Source organism: Neltuma alba, unplaced genomic scaffold, assembly GCF_004799145.2.
Source record: "Neltuma alba isolate B1F8T4 unplaced genomic scaffold, ASM479914v2 tig00011199_pilon, whole genome shotgun sequence".
NCBI lineage: Eukaryota > Viridiplantae > Streptophyta > Magnoliopsida > Fabales > Fabaceae > Neltuma > Neltuma alba.
The window spans coordinates 5,058-24,849 of NW_021635923.1; the positions used below are offsets into that span (position 1 = coordinate 5,058).

The 19,792-nt window shown below is 34.5% G+C and overlaps 1 protein-coding gene and 1 non-coding gene across 2 annotated transcripts; both read left to right on the top strand.

Moving 5' to 3' along the window:
- The first annotated feature begins 5,889 nt into the window (after positions 1-5,889).
- Positions 5,890-5,962, top strand: TRNAK-CUU (transfer RNA lysine (anticodon CUU)). The gene has a single exon. It is a non-coding gene; the product is annotated as a tRNA-Lys (tRNA).
- Positions 5,963-10,798: 4,836 nt separating this feature from the next.
- Positions 10,799-15,628, top strand: LOC114762206 (thymidylate kinase). Its single transcript, XM_028951663.1, has 7 exons — positions 10,799-10,918; positions 11,034-11,096; positions 11,391-11,747; positions 13,609-13,720; positions 13,824-13,883; positions 14,373-14,477; positions 15,158-15,628. The coding sequence occupies exons 2-7, from the start codon at positions 11,059-11,061 to the stop codon at positions 15,272-15,274; spliced, it is 789 nt and encodes a 262-aa protein (XP_028807496.1). The 5' UTR covers positions 10,799-10,918; positions 11,034-11,058; the 3' UTR covers positions 15,275-15,628.
- Positions 15,629-19,792: the final 4,164 nt, after the last annotated feature.

A 19,792-nucleotide genomic window follows, 5' to 3' on the forward strand; every position in this document is an offset into this window, starting at 1 on the left:
CGAATACTTTGTACACCCAGAATAAAGAGGCTTGTCAGCTTCGGTCATGAGGTCAAAAAATTCCCGAGCAGTTTCGTTTCTTAGAAACTCCGGTTGAGGTCCCTCTACTTCATCTTCGTTGGGATTCGAGCTTTCGTGAACACCAAAAGCATCACGCACAGCATCATTCACGGCATCGGCCTCATCCACTCGAACTCCCATCCGTGAAACTACTGGCACTGACTCAGCACCCATATCTAGCCGTTCCCCATGTAGTTGCCAAAATACGTACTCTCGCGGAAAAGGCTTAAAGATTAAATGTTCCCTAACAATATCTTTGGGATGCCACTTTTTGAAATTACATTTAGGACAGGGACACTGAATCTTACCATTTACGGCAGCATTGGCGAAAGCAAAATCCAAGAAATAGTTTAGACCAGCCAAGTATTGCGGAGTCGACCGGTGCAAGTTGATCCACGACCTATCCATGACTAATAATGCTCAAATTTCGTGAAAATATGCCACAGAGCTCAAAGAGAAGTTAAAATGAAATTCAGTTGAAGTGCTTCAGCTTATAAAGGAGGGTGGAGGAACGGTCATTTTTTTGTAGCGGTTACAAAACCGCTACAAATTTGTAGCGGTTTTAACGGAAAATTTCAATTTCCAGCGGTTATTAACCGCTAGAAATTCTAAATATCGGTTACAAACCGATAGAAATTTCTAGCGGTTTAACGGGAATTTTCTCTCCATCTGTTTTGAATTTTCTAGCGGTTTTATAACCGCTAGAAAATTCGGTCAAATTCTCAATTTTCTAGCGGTTCCCAGAACCGCTAGAAAATTCTACGGTTTTAAAAATATTTATTAAATTAATAAATGATTATAGAATTATTTCGAGTAATTAATATGTTTAACGTGTTTAATAAATTGTAATGTTGATGTTGTAATAAATAAATAAATATTTCAATATTAATTAGTACTTGACATAAATAAAATTATAGAAATAAATCAATAAAGGAAACAAATAAATATAAAATTTAGATAAATATCTAAATAATATATAAAACCGTAAAATTAAGATTCTAATAAAATCCGATACAATGAAAGCAAATCATGGGTGGGGGGCAGAAGCAGCATCATCGGGATCATCCTCTGCTGAATCCTCCGGCTGACGGTGGGCAGGCCGCTCAACCTGCTGGGACTGGACTGGCGGATGGCGGGGTAGGGGCGGGACTGGTGGCATGTGTAGGTCGGGGATGTCAGGAACCGAGATGTTTGGAGCTATACTGACCACCACATGACGCAGAGCCGTAGCAGCTGCCAAGAGCTGGTCAAGCTGCGTCTGGAGCTGACGATCACGCTCCTGGAACTGACGATCACGCTCCACGATCCTGGCCTCGAACTCTTGTCTGAGCTCCTCTCGCAATTCCTCTGAAGATGAGGAACCCGGCCGCTTCGCACTCGCATGAGAGCTCCCAGCAGTATATGAAGGGCCAGCGCCACTTGAGCGGGGCAGCCTAGTCGGTGTAGGTCCAAGTCCAAGCCCGCTAACTCGACCAGGGTGCTGCGGCCGGCCAAGACCCGCTAAAAGTGAGGCGGTGGGATCCAAGGCAGACCCCTGAGACTCACGCAACTCGGAATCGACCTGAGTCATCCGTGCCTACCAAAATTAATATAAAGAAGTTAATTATAATATAATGATATCTACACTGTGATATTATATTAATATTTAATTTATTACTTACCGCTATCTCCTCAACCTCATCCGACGCACGCCCGTCTCGGGGTCTATACACCATCGGCCACATCTCGCCATAAGTGGGCGTGTATCCCCGCTCCTGCTGCGTCTTTTCTATCTGTAAATGAAATCAAAGAAATAATTAGTTACAAATTAAATACATCTACATATTTAATAAATTTATTTCAAGTACTCACAATCTCGTCATAAGTGATCGCAAAGCTCCTGGATCCAGCCCTATGACGTATCGTCTGATGCCTGACGCTCCTAGCATTTCTCCTAGAAAGAGCCTGAAGCAAAATGTAAAAAAATTAAATTAAATGAGTCAAGTCGGATAAAAAATAAAGAAATTATAATTAATACAATATTATCATACCATCTGGTCAGCCGTCATCCTAAAATAGACGTAAGTAGACCAGTCTTGGTCCGGGACTCCACCAGGTACATCTGCCAGTATCTCCTGGAGGGGCCTCGTCCCGTCACCTTTCTTCTCCCTCCACAGGTCGGCCCTCCTGTTCTTCCATGCCATCCCCAGCCTCTTGATCGTGTCAGCCCTCAACTCCTCCCCCAGAATAAATTTACTCTATGATTAAAATAATAAATTAACTAAATAACAAATTATAAACAAATAATTAAGCAATTTCAATAATTAAAAACAAATAATTAGTTTTTAACTAATTTAACAATATTATAAATAAAATATAAATTAATCAAAGTTTAATAATAATTAAACAATTAAGTAATTTAAATAAAAAAATATTTTTACTCAACTAAATTTAAAATTATTATAAGTAATAAATTAATGAAATCAATAACAAATTATTTTCATTTAACTACTTTTAAATAATTTAAATTAAAAATATATATTCATTTAACTACTTTTAAAAATATTATAAATAACAAACAAATTAAATAAATAAAAAATTATAATCAAACAATTAAATTATTTGAAAACAAAATATATAATCATTTATTTAAATTAAAAAAAATTATAAATAACAATTTTATATTACCTTCATTATTTCCCAGCCTTGCTGCTTCTTGTCTGAGGTGATCTTCTTCCAGTCCTGCACGTAGATGGGGAACAGCGTCCACTGCTGACCAAGGAGGCGCACGTACTTGTTGTACAACTGGCCACCTTTCTTCGTCGGTTGGCCCAACTCATTGAGCGGCACAACCACTCGTCCGCCCGTCATCATAGACAGCTCTCTGGCTGTCAGCCTCCGATAGGACCTGTTCCCCTCAGTGTCTACAAAATTTAATTAAGAAATAAATTATATATCAATAAATTAATATAATTTCTATATAAATTAAATACTGATCAAAACTTTAAAAGTTAAAATAAATACTTACCGACAAATTCCACCTCATAACCAGCCTGACGTCTCGGAGCAGGACGCTGTGCAGCCTGGGGATACTCATTCCCCTGATCCTGCTGCTCCTCCTCCTCCTCCTCCTCGTCAGCAGCATCAGCATGGGGTTGCTCATCCCCAGTAAAATGAGCCTCCTCAGTCCGCTCAATACCATCCTGCTCCATAAAACTGAGGATATCCTCCTCGCTCAATCGTAGTCATGAATGCTGGGAAATGGCTCATCAGCATCATGATGAACCTCACTGGGTCCAGCTCTCTCAGGATCAACTGGGTCTTTCCCATGTCGACGAGGCATCCTAATAACAACAAATAGTAATTATTTATAAATGAAATAAAAAAAATTAATTTATAAGCTATAACATAATAAAATTAATAAAATAAAACATAAAATAAAAATTATTTATCAATAAATTACTATTTTTACCTGAAAATAAGGATCTGCAACTGAATCAGAACTCAAATATGTTTGTGAAGAAAATTCAGCAGAGCTTCGCTTCCAGAACGATTGAAGAAGTGAGAGTGTGGGGGGGGTATATATAGACCGAAACTTTCTAGCGGTTAGGCACAAAACCGCTAGAAATTTCTAGCGGTTTTGTGCCTAACCGCTAGAAATTCCCAACGGTCATATGACCGTTGGGAATTTCTAGCGGTTCACGGCCGAACCGCTAGAGATTTCTAGCGGTTCGGCCTCGAACCGCTAGAAATCTCTAGCGGTTCGGCCGTGAACCGCTAGAAATTTCTAAACTCCTCGGGGAATGAAAAAAATTTCTAGCGCTTCATGCATCAACCGCTAGAATTTTTCAGTGTCTAGCGGTTTATTAGCCTGAACCGCTAGAAAGTAAACGCTACAAATTTGGCGCCAAGTTCCCGCCAAAGCCCGGGGAGTTTTCTAGCTCTAATTTTCTAGCGGTTACCCCTAACCGCTAGAAATGTGCGTTTAATGGTCAAACCGTCTGTATTTTGCAGCGGTTTTTGTAGGAACCGCTAGAAATATCTGAAATTTCTAGCGGTTTTCTTTAACCGCTAGAAAGGTTCCGCTGCTACTTTTACAATTTCTTGTAGTGTCAATTTAATCAATTAGCTTAAGGACAGAAATTAGTATCACTTAGTGACAAAAAGTTATAGTTTTATTCTTTCCGCATAGAGAGTCGGCATATATTCTTACATAGTCTGAAGTCTTTAATTTTGTTTGCTTCCATATGAATATTGTGAGAAGGGAAAGTAAAGGACTGTTTTTCTTTTTTAAGGAGAAAATTATTTGATTTTTCATCATATATCTCCTGTTAGATGCTGTGTTATATCATGGAGTGGCTGTTTTAAACGAAATAAATAGTATTATTTGATACTTTCTGTTGGAAGTTGATTGACAGATGGAAGCAGCTGGAGAGTGTGTTTTGGAGAATGGAGATGATGGCTCTATGAAGATTCATTGCGAACAAATGCGAGTTCCTCACGTCCTCCATCAAGTCAAAGTACACAATAACTTCAATTTACACACTTTCTTGCTCAATTAAAGACAGGCCACCTAAGAATTCAGCTACTGCGTTGTAATGAAATCCAAAGTATTTTGATGAATATGATGTTCGTCTCATACACGAGACCATCACAAAGTGTTGCTCCATCTTGGTCAACCGAACCATCAATGTCCAATCTAACCCAGCCAGGTTGAGGTGGATGGCATTTGGCATGTAAATCTTCTGTCTTGGGATTAAAGTGGTTATCATTACTTGTAATTTATAGTCATTGATTATATATACCCTTTTTTTGTTATTATTATCTGCTAAGATTGATTACACACACACACACACACACACTTTGAGTATTAACTAAAGCAATGTCCCTCTTTGGAGTGCTCTCCTCTAAACACGAATTGCTGCATCTAGCTTTCTATATGTTTCGGCAAACATGAGCAAAAGAAAAAGAAAGATGTGAAGACATTTGCAAATACTGGTTTCTTTCAATATTAATGACCTTTTGTTTGGAGACACTTCCAAGCTACTTTTCAAAGGAAAGATTTGATTTTCTCATGAGTAAGCGGATCATTTCCAAATTGTTGTCCAAACCTCCAAACCAGCAGTTCTGCCTTGTATGTATATATTGAGATTTGATTTGGTCTGTGTATGTATATTGCCAATTGGATTCAGCAGACCATTTCCAAATTTGGTTTTACATAGCTATTAATTACTTGCTCTTTCTATATATTGAGATTCGATTTGGTCTGTGTATGTATAAATTGCGAATAGGATTCAGTGAAGCAAACAAGAAGTGTTGTCAAAGAGGAAGAACGATATATGGTAATATCAGTGCATTATACCACAGAAAGACACACAGACATGGAAATTAAGTACAGGACAATAACCTCAGATTTATGAAAACCAGAGACAGAGTCAATTATTGGATGTGCCTCGTGTATATATATATGTAGGCACAACAAGGTACTACATATATAACAGCAAACACACACACTTATTCATCATAGGGCTACATCATAGTATTTGTGGTTGGCAGGTTCATCAGATTCATGGCTTAGTGGCCACAAGTGCAGTCCACGCAGGAGCAGCTTGTTCCGCACTTGCACTTCCCGTCATGCTCACCGGCAGCAGCCCCGGCCATCATGTAGCTCTCGTCGCAGCTGCAAAATATATTTGTACATACACGAAGCCAATCATGAATTATACACAGTCAGGGCCTTATAAACCAAATAATAATAACAAACTTAATTCATTTTCTTAATATCTATATATAACTAAAGGCAGTACATAAATACATGTGAGTTCAGCTGAACAAGGCACCAAGAGTGAAGCCCGTCTAGCTCAGTCGGTAGAACGCAAGGCTCTTAACCTTGTGGTCGCGTGTTCAAGCCCCATGGTGGGCGATTGTTTTTATGATTAATCATGTTTAACAAGTATAAGAATATTAAACTTGCTTTTATAACATTGGGGAGCTTGAACCTGAAGCTTGAGAGGGCATAAAATATGCATATATAAGACAACCACAAAAAGTTAAGGTTGTTCTTACCGGTTGTCAGGTTGAGGGTCAATGATGTCGGCAACATAGCCGTTGCCTTTGTTCCTGGACATGCAGACACAAGGACAAACGATGAATCAAAACAGACGATGGAAATTAAGAATGATCTTAGGACTGAAAAACCTATGCATTAAATTTGAATATCCAACAAAGAAACAGTACTTACACACACTGGCTCTTGTCAACACAGTCACAGTTGCCACACTTGTCCGACATGATGATTATATTATATGGATGGTTTCAAAGCTTGTGTGTATCTGTTGTGGTTGATCAGCTGTTATGTTTCCAAACCTCTAAATATGATGCAGTATTTATAGAGGAAGAAAGTGATGAGATGCAAAGAGCTCACAGGGCATGCACGTGAGCAGCACGAGACTGCCGAATATCATTATCCTCAAGGAATTTTCAGCAATGCAATGCCTGGCCTTCCCTGCTCCTCTCGTGTCAACTTCATTCACTTCTTTTCTTGGCTGACACGATATCACTTATATATATTCTGCCTTTTTTTTTTTAGAGAGAGAGAGTTACGTACGTGATTCTGAAAGGTTCGAAGGTGACCTGCCAGCTTTTAGAGTGTACAATGACATGTCCCTCACATTAAGTTAAATATTCTCTCCATGAAACAAACCTGAGAGAAGATCTCTCTATACCTAATACTCCGCTATTGAAACAAATAATTGACTATGTTATGAACACAGGTTTGAGAGAGTCTAATCCCAAAAAATTAGTATGTGAGGGAACAGGGCACCAATTTTTCTGACAGCTTCACATTGTGGTACTCTTCCGATCATTAATATAAGATTTATTTAACTAATTTGATTAGATTAAAAAGTTAGGTAAGTTAGTTAATTATAAGAAAAGTGACACATTTTTCCTAAAATACCATAATCATCTTTCTTAATATTCCCTCTCCTTCTTCTACTTGATTATGGTTGAAGAGTATCCGTAGGGGTAATGTAGAAAAAACTGATAAATATGAGAAATGAGTCTTATATTTAGAATCAAAACCAACTCAAGAATTAGGTTCTATATTAAAGATCGGAGGAGTATTTCATTGAACCTCATGCAAGTCAAATCCTTCTTGAATAGCCCTTTAATTTCCAAGGCCATTAGACCTGGTTTTACGTTCACTCAAATGATTCCACTGACTGCTTCATCAAAAGCAGCAAAAATTAAACTTCTTGTAATGAACTTGCGAAGAAGCTTAAACTAAAGACATATTGGGAATGAAATTAAGGGTCCATTTGGTACAAGAAAAAATTGAGAGGAGAGGAGGGAAAATTTTAACAAGCTCGATTTAAAAAATTAAAAAAGTAGGGTTAACAGATTTTAATTAATTTTTATTATTATTTTTATATTACTTCTTCTCTTTATTAAAATTTCAAAATCTGATTTCTCCAATTTTTTAAACAGAACTCATTAATTTTTTTCTTCCTCTCTCCTCCCCTCCATTTCCCACATAACAAACAGTAGCTAAGGAAAAAATGTGAAAAGAATCTGGTTTATCTTGATACCTTATTTAATTTATATCTTAATGCAGATCTATCCCTATAGAGATGTGTGTGTACCTTCTCACAACTAGGGTCCAGCTTTCAAGAGAGCATATGAGATTCGATGATTCATTCTTATCTTTCTTTTCTTTTCTTTTCCTACTTGTGGAGTGGGTGCTACGTTATTTTCCAGTTCTTGCTAAAAATGACACCTACTATATTCTTTTATCTGCACCTTTTAAGCTTTTTTCCCTTCCTCTCTCCCCCGCCCCCGCCGCTCTAAAAATTTGCAGGATTTTGATTCTCTGTAGTTTTAACCTGAGAATAATGTAATGTGTTTTGCATCAATTCCGATCGTCTAATCAATGCAGATATTCTAGATTTATATTTACCGGAATTTAACAAATCATTTTGAAAAAAAATATCGGCGACATCTAAATTAACTGAATGGTTATGTTTTACTTAAACGATACGGTTTTTCTCCCATCAACATAAGGAGGTGCATGAGATGTTGAATTTCATATTTATATTGATATAGTTACGATATACTTCTTCGGTCCTTAATATAAGACTAATTTAACTAATTTGATTAGATTAAGGAAGTTAGATAAATTAGTTAATTATAAGAAAAGTGACACATTTTTTTCTAAAACACTATAATCATCTTTCTTAATACCCCATCTCTTTTTTCTACTTGATTATGGTTGAGGGAATATCTATAGGGTAATTTAGAAAAAATAGATAAATATAAGAAATAAGTTTTATATTTAGGATCAAAACTAATTTAAAAATTAGATTCTCTGCTAAAAACCAGAAGAGTATAAGTATATAAAACATGAGGGAAAAGCACAAAGTTAAAATTGATAAATTACGCACAGATACAGAGAGAGTCCACGACTTCACCTTTTTTTTTAAAAAAAATATACTACATATATATATATATATATGTATATATATATTCTCGCCAAATCCAACACTCCCTCTAGTTGTTAATATCGAATCTTTTTACTTATTATCAAACCATAATTACAATTCTCAATCATGCTGTTCTCATAAATAACTCATACTGCTTTCAATCCTACTCAATTAATTCTCCAACGCTATTTCTAATCGGCCTCCTTAATGAGAATTTTTTTTAAAATAAAAAATAGTTAAATTAGCTATTTCTGATTACTATGGGCTTGCTTGGTTTCTTATTTTGAAAACAATTTTTTGCTTTTAAAAATAGAAAAACCAAAAACCTTGTTTGGTAATTTGTTTTTAGTTAATTGTTTTCAAAAACAAAAAATAGTAACATATTTTTAAAAACTAAAAAACCAAAACAACTTTTACATGTTTTTTTATTTTTTATTTTTAAAATTTTGAGAAATTTTTTTCTTTTCTCACCTACTATCTATCACATATCATTACCACTGATAACTATAATTTACCAAGTGTGGTTTTTTGTAGGTTTTTTTTTTCAAATATGATTTTTTAAAATTATTATCCAAACAAATTCTTTTGCCTTTTGTTTTCAAAACTTGTTCTAAGAAACAATTTTATAAAATTATTTTGAGAAGGAGAAAACAAAAAACAAAAACAAACAAGCCCTATGTATTTTTTCTTAAACTCTTTAATTATTTTTATTATAAACTATTTTCATTGATATGAAGGATAAAGAACTCTTTAATATTAAATATTATAAATTCCTGAGATAAAGAGAATCAATGTTAAATGATTTGTGATTTCATGGAGATTGATGTGGTCTTCCAGAAATTTTTTTTCCTCTTTTACTTTAATGGAGGGCTTGAAAGTTGCAAACGTTGTTGCAGCTTTAGCAACAAAGGGACTAGGCACTTTTGTGCAGCAAATCTTAGGATTACCACCTATATGGCCACTTTCTTATTTTGTGAAATATCAGGATTTGGCCATCATAATATTGAATTGCAAGCTATCATTAGAGGTCTTATTATTTTGATGTTTGCTCATCTTATTGCCACTATTGCTTTATTTACTTTCTGACCGTGGGATTCCAAATATGATCACCTCTAGTTACTGCTGGATGATGAGAGTGAGGCTATTGAGTATTGAGTATAGATTAGAAATTGTGAATTCAATAGGTGAGGCGTTGGCTGAAATATGTGAAAACTTGATCAATGATGATGTTTTGCTGGGGCAGAAGCTTGGGGGGAGTTTTGGTTGGTGCCATGCTTATATATCTCCTCCGGTTCATAATATAAGACCTTGTTTAATTTTTATTTTGATCCTAAATATAAGATTATAATTCACTTTATTTATCATATTTATGTATTTTTTTCTCAAAGTAATTCTTTTAACAATGATAGTTCTAGCCAGTATAATTAATCAGTAAAGATATTTTAGGAAAGACAATACCTATTTGTTATAAATAACTAACTTAACTTTTTTTCTTAATCTCCTCAAATTAGTTAACTAGCTCTTATAATGAGGATTATATTTGGCTCTATGCTTAATTATCTACTGCGAACGAAGCTTTGTCCACCCTTGTCACAAGAGAGTGTGCTATGACTGCAAATGGAAAAAACGATTTTGGCGCACACGGGGCTGAGTTTGATGAAGCAAGTTTTTTAACGATCACCTCATGTAAACCACTTGGATCGATGGTTCTTCCTGTATGGCAAAATGCTGAGATCACACAAACGAGAGTTCGATTTAGTAGAAGAGACTAGTTCATTACAACGTGGTATATTAATACTCGAATTCCTAATAGAAGAAGTATTTTCATTTTGTACCCGCAGCAAAAAAGAAAAAAACTGACTCTACATGTTGTCGTATGATTGTTTGCGGATGGTAGTTGTACGGTTTAGTTTTACTTAATAATACAACATAAGTTTTTTTTTGGAAAAAAATAAATTAAGATTTTATATTTATAATCAAAACAAAATTTTTACTCTTTTTTTAAATTTCATTTATAAGTCACTCCAACATGTTCTATTGAAACTAAAAAAAATTAAAATTTAACAAATTTTTAAATTGTTTAATAAAAAAATTAATAAAATAACTTTTCAATTTTATTTCTATTTTATATATATATATATTAAAAAAAACTGACATAATTTTTTTGGGCAAGAGCCCAACTTTTTTGAGGCCTGGGAGAGCCCAACTTGATTAAATGCTAGTTGCCCTAATTCTTTTGCCATTTGTTGATCGCGGGAGTTCTTGAGAGCGTTTTAAACGATCGCGGGAAATTTTCATTTCAAGACAAGGCGCGAAACACAGGGATTTGGTTATTATGCGTTAACGCTAAATTCCGATCAGCTCCTCACAATATTGATGTCGATTGTTTGTCCCTGCAGGTATACACTACTCCCATTTACCGAATGCTCTTCATTTCTCTGCTTTGTTCCCCTTGTCTTCTTAGCCGATTGGATCGCAATCATCACCGTTTTAATTTCTTTGGTTTTATTTTAGTCCAGTTTAATGGCTTACTGAGGGTATGCCCTGTTCATCTTATACCATCGTTTCTAAAGCACTGTAAGATATTTCTTTTGGGCTGCTCTATAGAAGTTGCTGAAGATCAGTTTTTGATCGTGGCTCTCCTGCCAGTGTCTATCACACTGTTGTGTTTGAGAATTATCCAAACCCAGAATCAGTGTTCAGTCAAATGGGTGCAAAACTTTTCTTTTGTTCTCTTCCTTGGCTGTCCATAAATAAAATGCGAAGATATCTAGTTTCAATTTCAGTGCTGCTCTATTGCTTCTCAGTAATTGAGCAAGGGATATATGTCCTAGTATTTCAGCTTTTATAATTCTGGATTTCGTTGCACAGGAATCTTGGATCTTTAGCTGTGCGAAGGTCACTGAGTTTTCAAAAGAAATTCTCGTACAAGTATTGTCCTTGGAAGATAAGAATGGAAACGAATTCTAGTCATAACATAGAAGACAGAAGAGTGGAACCTAGAGGTGCTTTGGTCGTCCTAGAAGGCTTGGATCGTTCTGGAAAGTCATCTCAAAGTAGCAGATTAGTTTCATACTTGGAGGGACAGGGGATCTCTGCTGAATTATGGAGGTTTCCTGACAGAAGTACGAATGTTGGGCAAATGATATCTTCCTATCTTACTAACGGGTCTCAATTGGATGATCATACCATTCATCTTCTCTTTAGTGCAAATCGTTGGGAGAAGAGGTTGGTCATTCTTCTTCTTCTTCTTTTTAAAATTGATCCACAGTCCTTGTTATCTAATTAATGTGCAGGACTTGATGTTTTTCAGTCAGGAAATATTTTATGCTATGTGTGTAGATTTTATTACTAATATACCGGAAAACATTTACCTTGAGGAAGGAGGACTGGGAGCAGAAAACTTGGTTGCAATGGTTTCTGAAGCCATAATCTTCGTATGAAGTTGGTCACTTAACGAGCCCTTCTTCCTCGACCAATCTTCCTTTTAGCACTTGGGTCCATGGCTTTTATATTAGGAGAATGGAATAGCTTGAGAGGAACAGAACAAATTCTTGATTCATGAAACTGGAATTGCTATATTAACTTGAAAGCGTGTGAAAGATTCTATGGAGAGTAGAATAGCATGAAAAGGAAGTCCTCTCTTTTGTTGCTAGAGAACATAGCTGGCACGAGAATCCCACCTGTGACGAGGAGAAATGTTATCATAATAACCTTAGAAGTCAAACAAGTAATTCTTTGTGATAACCATTGACCATTGTTTATGTAGATGAGAGCATACTTTGTTTCGTCATTGTTAGCATGACCCATGGTGTTGCAATGAACAATTTTGATCATCACATGCATGTGATCTATGATCATTGCAATGGATGGTTGGGGATGAGCTGGGAAATACATTGCATTTAGTTGGCTACATGGTTCTAGTGACCATACAGCAAAATTGTTGTGACGTTGATGATATCTGTCTAAGTACATTTTTTTTGGGGTTGGGGGGGGGGATATTAACTCATTGTTTTGAGCTTGTTAGGTGTTTACTTCCAGTCTAACACTTAGTGAATATGAAGCATAAAATCAAAGAAAGCAAGGGGGAGCGGGGGTGGTGAGCTATGAAGGGTTGAAAATGTTTTTTGTTTTTTGAACACTTCTCTAAAACTCTTGCTGCTTGTTGAATGTTGATAATGGATGAATATATGAAGCACGGGTTAGGCCAAAAAAGCTGCACTTATGCTAGGATTATATGGGACATGTTTGCATCGTAAATATGCTTAGATATGTACCTTGTATTTATTTAATCTTCAATCTTAAGTGGTGAGTCAGCACTGGCACAGAAGTAAGGGGACATGAAAAACAATGAGGAAATGGAAGCTTGAGGCATGATGATGGTAGGCATAAGCATAATGGGAAAGCAGGCAGCAATGGCATGGTAGGAACGACATCTATGCCATTAGCCTCAAAATGGGAGGAACACCAAAAGTAGTAGTGGCAATGGAGGCAGCATCATGCACAAGTATCTTTAACATCGTGGCAACACAGTAAGGATTAGGAATCTTGAAGCATGATGATGGTCATTATCCTTAAAGAAAATTCCCCTACAAATATCCTACAAGATCAAACAAGCGTTTATATTTTAATAGGTATTAGGGATCAACAGAGAGGATATTATGGCAACCCAACAGATAAGAGAGTATGAGATTAGTATTATATGCATATAATAAGCGGTTAGTAGCTCGAAGAAAATAGGAGCTTAACATTTAGCTGAAGTAAACATATGTGAGGAACGGCTAGCAGAGCAAAAATAGGAGAACAAAATCAGCCAAGGGATTTTGGCATTTAAATTGGTCAATTGTACTAGCTCAAGTAAGCGCCTGAATTAATCTTTTAACTTCATTGTCCTCTGAAATTCAAAAGGCGATATAATTTAAAATTAATTCTTGCGCTTGTGAAATCTAGTCCGATGACTGGCATGATAAAATGTTAAAACCCCCCCACTAATTTTCTTTCCCCATTTGTGCATCTTTACCAGTTCATCTCCTATATTATGATATGCTTATCTAATGAACTAAATCCCAAAACCTGGGTTTTTTTGCAGATCACTGATGGAAACCAAACTGAAAGCCGGAACAACCCTCATTGTTGACCGATATTCTTATTCTGGAGTGGCTTTCTCATCGTCCAAAGGACTTGACATTGAATGGTGTAAGGTGAAAAGTTCACATGACGATTAAGCCGGGCAGCAATCCATGTTAGAACAGACTAGGTAATGGCTACCTGTCTGGAAAGAAAACTGAATTTTATGTTTTGCAGGCACCTGAGGTTGGCTTGTTTGCTCCTGATGCTGTAATATTCCTTGACATATCACCAGAGGTGAGCATCTTTTCACATGATCTCTAAATAGTGGTTGTTAGGTTATGTTTTATTTAGGTTATGTTCGATACACCATCTTAAAGCTGAAGTCTTAGAATTTCTAGGTGTCTTTTTATACAATAAAAAAAATTCAAGCATCTATTTATCTCATCGCGTGAAACCTTGCTTATTTTCTGAAGTGTATATGTAATCTTACCACGCCGGATTTTTTCCCCCTGCTTTCCCCTCAAATACTATGGTACGTTATGCTCTTGCCCCTAGAAGTCTATGGGGGGCCCAAAAGGTGGCTTAAGTTAATTATTAGCGGTCTCCTAACTCTTGCTTGATGTCGACTGCGTCAGCCGATGGCACTGCATTTTGTGTAGATGATTTTTTTTTTTTTTTGGATGTCTTGTTTCACAGTTAGTTGGTTAGCATGTTGGATCCTGGTCCTTGCATGTAACTCATTTTTGGTTTATTTGTACTCCCTGTATATTGGAAATATGTCAGAAAGCTGCAGAGAGAGGAGGTTATGGGGGTGAGAGATATGAAAAGCTGGAGTTTCAAAGGAAAGTTGCTGAAAGCTACAAAGCTCTCCACGATGCCTCCTGGAAGGTAATTTACCGTTTTACATGGATTTCCCCCCAAAGCAAAATGCCTCTGTTTTTTAATGCTTTTCTGTGGCTGTCAATCTTGCACTATTGGCATGGTCATTTCCTTCATTCAGTTTCTCTTGGTTTGTATGTCTTGTATGCTTAGAAACAAAGTTAAATGTAATTTTTGACATGTGGAAGAGCTCTTTTGTAAGAGTCCACAGAATTTAAATAAATACCCTTGTATAATCATATACTTTTGTTACAAGACTTGATAACAATACCAACAGCATTTTGATCGGCTGGAAGGAAATCAATGCTTCTTAAGATAATATCTTGAGTCTTGTAAATGGAACCCAAAAAAAAAAAGAAAAAGAAAAAAGAAAGACTTGGGAAGGATAACCCTCGTTTGGGATTTGATAATATTTGAACCTGAATCTAGATTTATAAAGTGATTTATTTATAAGTAATGAATAGCGCAGCTCACTTCAAACTCTGGGTAAAGCATGTGATCCAGATTATTCTTATTGGTTGGCTGTATACCATATAGTTCTTTACAAAAAAATAAAAAAGGAAAATAATGATGATGATGATAATTGCTTAATGGATTGTTGCTTGGAGTCGTTTTTTTTTTTGGTGCGGTGGGGATGTCCACGCAAGTGTTTAATTTGCAAACTGGACCTTGTGTTTCTCATGATGCAGATTGTAGATGCTTGCCAATCCATAGAAGATGTGGAGAAACAGCTGCATGGTATAGTACTTGAAAGTGTCATGGAATGTCGGAAGGGGAAGCCCCTTTCCCATTTGTGGCCTCTATAGGTGTCTCTCCTCTTGGCAGCATACCCGATAATTTCTGAAAAACCAAATCCAATCAAATTGTCCAAGTATATAAAATTTCTAAAAGACGTGGTTTGATTCTCTGCACAAGGGGATTGTTGTGCAGAGCCTACACAGTGGGGATCCAACGGCCATAAATTATTTTCTTGATCCAATGTCCACATAAGTGTTATGTAAACCGTATGATCTTTTAGATCAATACAGACCGTTGATTTTCCACTGCGTAGACTCTGCACGCCAAACCGAACTTACAGACGCACTGAGACACCCAATCTCAGTCCTCGAACGATTCGCTGAATCTATTTTGAATGCAAAAAGGTGTAATCCTTAATGTTATCGTCAAGAATTTGTTTGCTTGGATTAAAGGCTTATTAGTTTGTGATCTTGTTCATGTTTAAAACTATAAAAGGATCCTTCAATTTTGATTCGAAGGAGTCCACTGAGTCTTGCTTTTTTTTTTTTTTTCTTTTTGGGAATGAAACTGAATAACAATTCTCAGAAGAAGAAAATGAAAGAGATCAAGAGCCTTAATTTGATACGCAGCTTATGCTGGAGCTTTTGGTAAAAACCAGATGATGGCAGCTTAAAACTTGTGGACTGCTGTGCATACACATATATTTCTTTCTTTCTTTCTTTTTTTGGCTTCTCCCATACATTTTTTTTTTGCCTGATCTCCCAAACATTTCTTATAATCCTTATTACAAGGTGATTCTAATTATTTTATTGGAACAGCTTTGATGTTAAGCTATTAGTTGTCTGAAAATGAAATAAATTTTCTATTTTATCCATAATTAAATGAAAATATTCAAATCGACATTTTATTTTCTCATAATGAATATATATATATATAATTGGTCAAAATTGTTAGGGTATAGACTTTCAAAGTCATTTTGATCCTTTGAAGTTCAAACAGCTTTTACTTTTTCTCAGTCAGTAATGTGAACGTTTGAATTTCATGGTCTGAAGGTTCGTCCGAATAAAGCGCATGTGGATAAAGATGATATTGGTGTTTGGGGATTATCGGCTGCATGTCTTTAAAAATAAAAGGGTTAAGAATATTTTATCCTAAAATATCCGCAAAAAAATTGTCGGTATTTGAAAATATCCGCAAAAAACCAACATTGGTTACATTTTTTTATAGAAATGATGACATTGCCTGTTTTTCATCACTCTCTTTCAGATGCCTATGACTCCTTCATGAATTATTTTAGGACAAAAATAATTCTAAATCCAAAATAAAATGATTTAAATGGGTCTTCAAATATTTCAAATTAAAATTGTTTTTGCTGTTAGAAAACTTAATCAATCCTTTTGATCGACTTTAAACGGTTTTATCAATAATTGGACAATATTTGTAATAGAAGAATTTAAGATTTTTATATTTTATTATTTAGGACCAAAAAGGCATTTGTTTCTTAAATAACGAAATTGAAACGCCTCTACTAGCCCCTTCAACCAATCATTTCGCATTTGGTCATTTAATTTTGTATTATTGATAAATTCGTTAATTTATAGGTTGAAAAGTGACATCTAAAACTAATAAATCTTCAATACGCGTGTCGTTGCATTTTTTTTCTTTTAAATTTTTTCCTCTCCCTTCTGAGACTAATGAAGTGTAAATTCTTATGCCCAAATTGAAATAATCGATTGCTTTAAAATTCTTGCTTTCCTTCTTAGTTTGACTTGCGAAATTTTGTCCCTTTCATTTCCTGACGAGCCGACTAAGTTGAATTAGACTGACAATTCATTTCATGCATGGATACAATGGATCGTCATAAAAAAAAATTAATTCCAAAAATAAATGGTGAATAATATTCCAGTTTATCCATAAAAATTGTAAAGACTCATAAATAATATGATTTATTTCAATTGACAAATTCTATATAAGTTTATAAACAAATATTGATGAATGAACAATGAACATCTTTTCATCTTGATGACCAAACATAAGTTTATAATAAACAAATATTGATGAATAGGCACAACAAATTATCAGCATAACTTCAAAAACACTGCATAATTTTCCTACCACAAAAAATTGTCATACTAAAACCCATAAGAAGAAGGTATTTAAAAAGGGATTAGAGATTGAAGCGCTATGGCTCTCTGGATTAGTAGTGGGGAAAATAATTGTTAAATCAATTTAATTTATATTTATGATTTTGAGAATATATTTTGTTGAGTTGGCATACATGACTTAACAAAACTAAGGATTTAGGCTAAAATTAATTTTAACATTTTAAGGCGTGTTTGAATTTTTTTTGAAGAAAACCATAGTTTTGTTAATTTTGAATAAAATCCAAACAAATACTTAATCGAAATTTGCTGATAGAGCATGTGTCGTGAGTTTTTGGGTACCAATTATCAATTGTAACTCCTTCCGATATAACCAATTCGTGCCACAATATCTTATAAGCATGTGATTAGGAGAATATTCTTTTTGAAAAACTGGAACTTGGCAAAAAGTCTCTCTTGAAAAAATTTTACTAACCAGAAAAACATGATATATTTTTATACACAAAAAGTACAAGTATTTTATAAAATTTCATATGCAGAAAGTAACAGCATTCTAATTCGGGCCTTTCTTACTACTACAAAAATTCCCAAATGGGAATTTCTTACCAGTTTTTTCAAAATTTATTTGGTTCAAATAATCATACTTAGTAGGTGTTTGGAAGCAGCTAAAAAAAATATTTTTATATTTTACAAGACAAAACATATGTCATGTATACTCAATATCATTTGAAATAAGTTAATCCAAGTATCCTTTAATCCATTTTTCAAAAAAAAAATCATCTATAAAACGATTGTTTAACATTCTAATTCTAGGACTTTTTGAAATTTCTTTTCTAAAACAAAGATATTAATTTTCAATGTTAAATACAAAAAGGTTTAATAATGAAGGGTATTATGGGAATATTAACATAAAGAGTCTTTCTCAGTGCTTAGGAGTCCTGAAGTTAGATTTCTAAGAACTTATAACACTCGATTCATTTAAGATAGTTGTTACTACTTACTAAATCTAAGTTTACTTTGCTCGCTTATAAGATATTTCTAATTATTTCAATAGTTAAAAAGAAATTATATTAAGCCATTAGCTTTGTTTGAAATTGAAAAAAAATTGAATTTTGCTCATATTTAAACCCTTGCATTGAAAAAATAATTGATGTTTTTTTTTTCATTTGTATTAGATTGTTTCTCATAATTGATGATTTAAAATACAGGCAACATTGTAATTTTGCTTGTTTAACATTTAATTCTCTAAGAAGATGAAATTATTTTTTAAATACAAATGTTAATTGCATCAAAATTGGCTAAAAAATAATTTCTAATGCCAAAAACATTTTCCCAGTAGTTCCATGTTTATGAGATTGTTATTTTCAGAACATTAATATAAAATATATGGGGAGTTCATCTCTCCAAAAATCATATTTTGAATTTTTTGGGAGCTGGTCTGTTAGGGCTAAACAGGGAGATTCTTGAGGAGCAATAAAAATACAAGCCCTAGTCTTTTCTACTTTCCAAACGAGCTAGTGGAAGCAGTCCTAAGTCTCTGAGCTTAATTCACTGAAAAATTAAGTTCCCGAAAGTTACGAAAATTTTTCGCCAAAAACAATTTCTCTGAAAAATAACTTTTCTTAATATTTATTGTATATTTTAAAACTTAGCCCTACAAAATTATAAAATAAATTCAATAAAAAAGCTCTATTTTAGCATTTAAAATAATATATTTATTTAAAAGCGCTCTAAACTTTTTAGGAAGTTGAAAAAAAAACAAGTATAAATTTTGTTGCTTTAAAGAAAAAGGCCCGATAGATTTTGCTGAGAACCAAGCTGACCCCTTATAATTTTTTTAACAATATAAAAATAAATCATATAATTCTTTAAGTTTTACTTCCCCATAACTTTCATCACAGCAAGCAATACTTTTTTCAAACAAGGATCATAATTTCTTAACAAAAAAGTGATTTCTTCATCAGAAAAAGCTAAACAGGTAATTTTCTAATAAAAAAAAATCCATATAGTATTTAATTTGTAAACATGCATTGATTTACCAATTCAAGCAAGTGAATCCAAATCATTAATACACACACGAGTGCATTAATAATAATTGGAAGAGGGGGCAATATTCATAAGTGATAAATAGATATTCATGCAACTAATTTATGTTTCATTTTAAATGCATGAACTATCTCTTATATTAAGTAAAATCATCAATATATTTATAAAAAAAATAATAAATTACTGAACGCGCCACCGACCTCCGATTTCACGCAAAACCTTAACGAGGTGGATCACAAAATCATGAAAAGTATAATTATAATTAGAATAAATTGGGCCGAAAACAAAACTAACCGCAGAAGTATCGGGCGCAATTGATCACCATGTAGTGGCACGAACGTAAATTATTGGAAAGTCGCGCCTTTTTTCTGAAAATGACAATCCGGTTTCGTCACCATCTATGTCGATGCACTGCTTCTTCATAAATCATACGGTGAA